General features: G+C 34.6%; 1 protein-coding gene across 2 annotated transcripts in view; it reads right to left on the bottom strand.

The window, feature by feature from the left end:
* Positions 1-413: 413 nt before the first annotated feature.
* Positions 414-7,933, bottom strand: part of HOMER2 (homer scaffold protein 2) — a 697,936-nt gene continuing 690,416 nt past the window's right edge. For both annotated transcript variants that reach the window (XM_078684745.1, XM_078684746.1), the window contains one exon: positions 414-7,477. In XM_078684745.1, the coding sequence (XP_078540871.1) occupies positions 7,289-7,477 (189 nt within the window). In that variant the 3' untranslated portion in view covers positions 414-7,288. The remainder of the gene's footprint in view (positions 7,478-7,933) is intronic.

The following is a 7,933-nucleotide window of genomic DNA, read 5'->3' as shown; positions in this document are numbered from 1 at the left end:
TTTGCGGTCTGCCTTCATTGCGAAATTTATCATTGTTGCATTCTCTCCCTCCCTCCCCCAACCCTTTCACCTTCTCATGTTCTCATCAAATAAAAATTGATAATGGAAAAAGTGAAAATGAAAAGAGAAAAAATATATTGTGTGGTCCTTTCTTTATTAAATGCATGGCAAACCAAGTCCAGTGCATTTTAAAAGCTTAAGCATCTAGGATATGTCTAATTGCAGAGGTAGCAGAAATTCATACTTATGCAAAGGGATCATGGCTCCTTTAACCAATAAATGATGCTCCTCTGGTTTTACTTATTGAGGATATTGAGCAGGCTACAATTCCTTACACACCATTTTAAACAGAAGGAAATACAATAATTTGCCAAACATAAAAACATGTGATAATTGATTTAAAATAACAAATGTGTACACAATTTATTTTATTAAATTATATATTTTTACATAAATCATTCTTAACAGTACAAGAAATTCAAGTATAAATCACAAAAGTATAGAAGCTCTGAGAGATTTAAAAAAAAAATTCTCCCAACCTTTTTATCCAAGCGCCCACCACCGCCCAACTCAAACTGGTGTTGATGATGTAACAAAGTGAATATCAGAAGTAACTGAAACAAGCCGATATAAATAACTTACATTATTGTAAACAAATAGGACAGTGAAATGAGCACATTTTCTCAATAAGTTATTAGGATCAAACAACACATATATTATGTTCATATATATTAAATTTTTAGAGAATAAAAATATACATTTGAAAGCACTGCAGTGTTTTTCCACAATACATTTGTAAAGACAATGCAATTATCTGCAAGAATATATATATATATATATTGTTCTTTACCCACTACAACAGTACCAGGAATACACTTCACAAAGTCGTCTTGTGTTTCAAAACATTTGTTTACAATCTTAACAAACTGCCCTAAAATACAGACAAGGGAAAGCCCAAATTTTTTGTTAAAAATGTCACTTCATGTAATTTGTAAAAATATACATTATTGTAGAAAAGCAAAGCAGTGAACATAGTTTTAAAAAAGAACTGCTGAATAGCTATGTCTTGTAAGTGACAGGTTTTGGTAGATGGTGTGGATTCAACAAACGCTAGAGACTTCACTGCACTACATTAAAAGAAAAGGTCAGATTCCTCACTGTTCAAAAATCTATAAATGATGACAATCTTATCTGGACTGCACCCTGAAGTCAACCATCCTCAGAACCATTGACATAGATAGCAATTTTGTGTCATATAATTCGCTTTGTTATATAATTTACTGGTGACAGTGATGATGTCTGAGAAAAACTTTACTTAAAATAATGTGGATCAATTTCAGAAACTGCTTTAGTTTGGAAAACAAGTGCTTCTATTACAGGTAGTAGGATAGTCATTGGAAGGGTAAGAAAAGGGCTATGACTAAAAAAAATTCAACATTATCTTCATCAATTTGGTCTTACTCACAAAGACAAATTTGGCAGGGAGGAAAAAAAAAGTTCACAGCATTTCCAATTCAAGCAATTTCCAAAAGGGAAATAATTTAGGGTGAAAAACCTTGTCAAGCACAATAAGTGTGTTGACCTTAAAAACACAGAAACTTGCATAATCACTTTACCTTCAGAGAGACAGGGTTTTTGAAAATGTGTACATTTTCAAACCTTAATCAAGATAGTTCATATTGTTCTTGTAACTGGGTTGCAAGTCGGTCGCCAATAGCCCTGCTAACGTATCTAGAATTCTACACTACATGCCAGCTTGATAAACCTTTAAACTGTTTTCTTTTACATTTGATTCTCTGGATTCTTTTACTATATTGCGGTAGAGATATTTCGAAAGGTTTTATAGCAGGGGATAACACTGTTATCTACAATTGTTACATTGAGGACAAAACATTACCTTTACTTTGACTAATGGAACAGAATGTGTGTCGGGATGGGTAGAATTCAACAAACTTCCTTGCACTCAAATACCAAAGTCTGTGAAGTAATTATTCCTGCTGGATTCTGTAACTTTAAGAGAATGTGGGCACATGGTTTTAAGCAGACTTAAAGGATGCAAGAGCATTCTTTTTTATCAAGGACACTGAATTCAGATATAGATCTGGTCTCTGATCAGGTAAAATGTTGAATTGTTCAAACATGTAGCAGTGCTTAATAAACTTAATCGAGAATAGGCAGTGCCTGATTGCACAGACATCCAATATTATTCCAAGGCAGATTCTCACATATTCAATTCTCTTAACCAAATTGTAGAATTCATGTTACTTTACAACAAAAAGATACAGCCTAGACTATGCCACTAAACAATTTACCGTGAATAAGACCAGCACGTTTTCTACACCCAAAGAACGTAAAGTTTCTAGGATATCTGAAGTGTTTCTATACAGTACATCTAGTTGTCACATGGAGCATCACAGTTCAGGTTTTACACAGTTCATTGAGGTTTAACAAAATAGTTTTCTGTAGCATTTGAGGGGTGAAGAACACAAATGAGTATGTGAAAGGGTGGCAGTACCTCCTGTGACCAGTTACTAAGTATGGAATCAAAAGGCCCTCTTATTTAATAACCCAAATAATTGGTTGTTTATTTAGGGTATGATATACATTGGTAGCTGCTTCAGGCACTTTACAGATTGGCATGGTGCTCACCATGTGTGCCATGAATGAACTACACTGAGTGTCACTTAGTCCCTCCAATGTGAAAGTGGTGATCAGGGTAGGAACCTATGTGATGCTGCTATTTATGGAGACTACTTGTGAATTCAGGCGTTCTCGGTTGATAATTCTGTTCCGGTCATGGACATAAGAAGACTGAGGACATTCATGCAACATATCAAATTCTTAAAACTTTCCTTATGTACATACTACTCTGTCACACGAAGCACAAAAGCAACCTTTTCAAGACCGTGACTATTAACAGTAAAAAACAGTGTCACTATCAAGCAAGGTGTTGTGTTTTATTGTACCACCATATTACACCTCCATATTCATATGTGTGGCATATACAAGAGCAGCTGTTTATTTAGAACCATTTATGTTTCACGGGCAAGTATGCAAAATAATGTCAAGCTTTAGGTAAAATGTCAATCTTTCTATTTACACTTTAAAAGAAAATTCACAGATAGTAAAAATAAACAAATGTTTTGCTATTTAGAATACGGTGGTGTGGGCTGTACCCTGTATCAAGGCACTATAGTGTACAGTATGGCTTAGAAAATTGTCCTCTCTACATTCTTTTGGTCACTGCACATCATTTTAGCTGAGCATACAATACAGGGCACTGCAGGAAAAAGTTCAGAGGTGGTGATAACCAACTCCTCACAAATGATGGCAAGTCAATTTTTGTAGTAACCATAAGAACAAATTCCACAATTTCTCATGGAGGTAAAATTATATCTGTGTAATAGGAAGCTATATTATTTATTTACCAATGCACAGTGACTGATGTTCTATGGAAAACTTGTATATAAGGTGGAGAAAATTAATCAAATGCAATTTGATGAATTTGCATAACCTATATACCTATTTAAATTGTGTTCAGTTGATATTTTCAAGTTCTAAAACACTCCAACTGTTCAGATCCAATTACCACTGTTCCCATTTTTCACCATTCAGATTTCTAGTGTAATTATTTCTTTCCAGTTTCACTTTGCGTTTGTAATTAATACATGTTAACATAAATCTAATTACTTTTTAATTCAAGAATATTGCACGACTTATTTTACTAATATGCTTCAGGTGGTCTATTGCTCTATTGCATTTGTAGAGGATATCCTAACAAAAATCCAATTAGCTTGGAGTCCGCACACGTTTTGTTTTACTTGAGTTGAGCAGGTTAGGCTTGGTTTAAATGAGGCTGAAAGAAATGAGGCTGAAAGAAATGAGGCTGAAATTTGTTACTAGTGATGGGTTGCAATATTTTGCAAGGTCTCTGTCAAGCAAAATATGTGACTGCCTCAAGAAATGTTTGTTATGAAGTGAATTTAGAAGCACTAAAGTTGTACATAATTTTATGACATTATATCAGATTGGGAATGAAGCAGAAAATGTTTTGCATACCAGTCTTCATTGCTGGTTTATGGCTACAAAGTATTGCAAGCGAGTGTCAAACCAGAACACACAAGTTAAAGTTGCACCTCATTGGTTTGGTTAAGCAACTTTATAAGCAATAGTCTTTTTTGGGCAACTCAAACTAACTAAATTGTCACATCCTAAATCTGCATGCATACAGTATAACATGTAGTATATAGGCACCAATATCTGAAGAACATGTTCTTGGTTAAACAAATGGTGCTCTCCCTCAACTGAGTGCCAGCAACAAAAGGAAAAAGCAGCTGACCCAGAGAATGAATAAATAAATTTCAGTTCAAAGGCAAACTGCTCTTAATGTAGCAGCAAGCATATTGTTCTCAATTCTAGGAAAGAAAATGCAATGACTTTAAGAAGCACAATCTTAAATACAATCCATCTTGTCAATGTACAAGCTAAATATATTACAGTACCTCCTAACATACTTATGCCATTTTAATTTCTCAAGAGTGCTCATTGATCTGTTGCAGGTCAACAGATCACAATTTGTTAAACTCTATTGAGTCTTCTATCAATCAATGATTTCAATATCATACATTATCTTAAGTTTTAGTATTTTGATGTGAGGCAGCTATGTTTTTTCCAATGTATTCATGTATATTTAGTTTCTAAAACTCAATTAACATTGATAGGTCAGTGTATTTAATTTTAAAATGAAGAATTAATAAAACTAGATCCTCTCTATATCTGCTAGGGGGCAATACATTGCACATGCACTGAAGCCTAATCTTGAAGTCAACTTCTAGTTTCGGACTTCTGCACTACTTGTATGAACAAAGAACATAGTTCGTAGGCAAGAATCCATTACCCAGTAAGCCACAGCTTAGATTTGACAGAAGCTTTAGTAATATGGCAAAGGGACGCTCAAAGCACCCCTATTCTCTCATAATGCTAAATGAATAACATCTTACATTTGTGGAATAATATTCTTTACTGGAGGCTTCAAACGTAAGTACTCATGGTGAAGGTTCTGAACGAATTTGAGACCCATACTGGACTGCAACATAATTAAATGGATTTTTATTATTAAGTGTGGAGTTGGGTATCCTTTTAATTTTGGAAGATGTTGAAAAAGGAATAAGTCTTTGACTAACATAAGAAATGATGTGCCTTTTTTAGGCAGTGCTGTTTTCTAGCATATGATACTGGCTAATCATTTTATCCTGCATAACACTGCCTTCCCTCAGAGGTAATACATTCAAATTAGCAACATTTGCAGTACATTGGTTATTTATGATTTAAATATGCCTGACTGGCAACACATAGCTATCTTCAGTTCTTCCTGCAGTTGTAATTTTCCATAACCATCTATGCTGTGGGTTAATGCATCTGTACGTTTTTTTTGTTTTGAAGTGCTACAAGGTTTTAGAAATAATTCCAGTTTAATAAAGGCATGAAGTGAGATCCCATTTAATTTACATATATTCATAATTTGAACCAACATTTTGGGAGCCTTCAATTAATAGGTCTGTCTAGTCAAACTTTACTCTATGGTTTAATAAATATCACATATTAAATACACAAACCTACAAGTCAACTGAGAAGAAAACATAATGAAAGGCAAGGCATAAAAGGAAGAAAACCATTTCAGAAAAATATCCTACATGAGACCTTCAGCAAAAATGTTATGAGGTGGCAATCCATGAAGGGACCTCTGCAATTCCATTCAGGATTGATCTATATTCCCATAGTGTGAGTATTTAAAAGAAGACATACTTCTTCGAATAAATGTACAAATATATCCTCGCCAGAAGTGGGTTGATAAGGGTTCATTCAGTGCCTGTGAGAAACTGATAATCCAAACTTAGTTTTAATGAGAAAGACATAATAAATATTATGATCCAATCATTGGTCACATCCATTGCCTTCATCAATGCAGGAGTAGAAATCTGAAACCATCATCTTTGTCAACTTACCATACATTTCAATAGCCATAGTTAAGCAAAACACTCATGGTTAGATATAGCCACACAGATTTTCACAATGTATTTACACATGATTTAAGAATGACTAACACTGAGCCAACTGTAGCTGCAATTCCAAGTCAAATAGCGAGACCAGAGGAAACACAGTACAATAAATGGGTTATATTGAGATAGGTTGTGCTGCAAACTCATCAATTTGGTGCAACTAGATAATCAAATTGTGCTAAAAGTCTCATAATGTATTAGAACATGTTTGGGGCTTGACATTTGGTGACACTTCACATCTCTTAGTGAACCCTTGCTTTTGTAGCCGACATGACATTTTACATCTTGGACAAATTAATTTCTTCTTAAATTGGTCTTCTGTGGCCGAAAGCTTCTAGGTAGATTTTATTCCTGCAGACATACTTCCTGAAATGAGATAGTGACTAGGCAGACTAAACTAAGTGTGAACACCAATTAGCAGCTCTGTACCAGATGTGTACCCCAGGATAAACAAATGCAAACACTATTGTCACCCAAAATACTGGGCTAAGTTATCTGGTCGGGTGAAACTGAATATTAAAGTTTAAAAAACAAAAATAAAAAACACTGCAAACAATTTGTCCACTATTGAAACGTGTTTTGTCATAATCTACTCATCTCTTAATAAGATAATAGTTGCCAAATATTTTTTAACCACCAATTCTGTAAATTCTACTTTAAATTGGTTTAAATGCAATCACATCTAAAGTCAAAGGGAAAAAAGTTGTATAATGTGCAATTTATACAACAGGTTTCACTTCTATTGTATAATTGTGATCTTATTAGATATCTGTTCACAACCCAAGACTGCAGCCCTGCCAGGATTGTAGTAACGCAAAGCTGAACTATCAGCTCAAAGAAGCTGCACAGACTAACTTATGTTATCTACTAAACTAGCAAAAATTCTTGGTGTTAAGAAAATGTCAATTTTCTATTACAAAATACAAGATTGTTCATCATTGCAGCAGCCCTTGAATAATGTGCAAATTTCTTGGAAACCACAAATAATGTATCCATTTCAGGAAGACCAAATTACAGAATCCTGAAACGGAATCAATCTGTTCTCAAACCTACAAGGTCAGACCAGCAATTGTTCATGAAAACAAGTGAGCAGTCCAATTGTTAATGCACAGCAAACTCACCTCTATGTACAAAACTATGCAAGTTGGTTATTCTATTCATACTTTATAAAATACAGAGGGAAGAACACCAAACCATCAGTCCACTACAGAATGAGAGCAAGCAAATCTTTAGCTATCGATTCCCAGTTTGGACAGTCCATGTCTAAATTCATGTAAATCATCAATTTTAACATCTAGCACTTCCAAAAATTGTTTGAGTTCCATTTTAAGGTGTCCATGTCTGTGCTTGCTTTCTTCAACATCTGTTTTCAGAGTTCTAACTCGTTCTTCTAATTCATTGTTCTTAATCTCGGCAGCCTGAAGAAAAATACAAAATTACATTACTTAGCTATATAATATGTATATTTCAGTTAGACATTTCATTTCTATAAGTAAAACACAATATCATACAAGATGTAAATCCACATACCCATGCAAAAGAACATTCTGCACCACAAGGAGCTGAAAAACAATATCAAACTAACCTGATCTCTGGGTAACAACCTGAATACCAGATCACCCTGAAGTATTCAAGTTCCCAACACTCCGATACCAGCACACTCTCCCACCAGCAGCTCTGCCAATCCCTCACTGCACAAGTAATCCTGTAAACCTCACACAAGCATCCTCCTATCTCTATTGTACTGTGTGCAATATTTTAATATTTTATACTTTAACTTTTATACATTTTATGGTGCTTACTTTTGCTCACATTTCCAAGCTTCCCTGTGCCTCCTGCTCTGGTCCACCGCGGCTGCATTAACGTTTGTGCGG

This window comes from Lissotriton helveticus, chromosome 3_2, assembly GCF_964261635.1.
Source record: "Lissotriton helveticus chromosome 3_2, aLisHel1.1, whole genome shotgun sequence".
NCBI lineage: Eukaryota > Metazoa > Chordata > Amphibia > Caudata > Salamandridae > Lissotriton > Lissotriton helveticus.
Note: the sequence above shows the minus strand (reverse complement) of the source record. Positions and strands in the feature narration are given on the sequence as shown.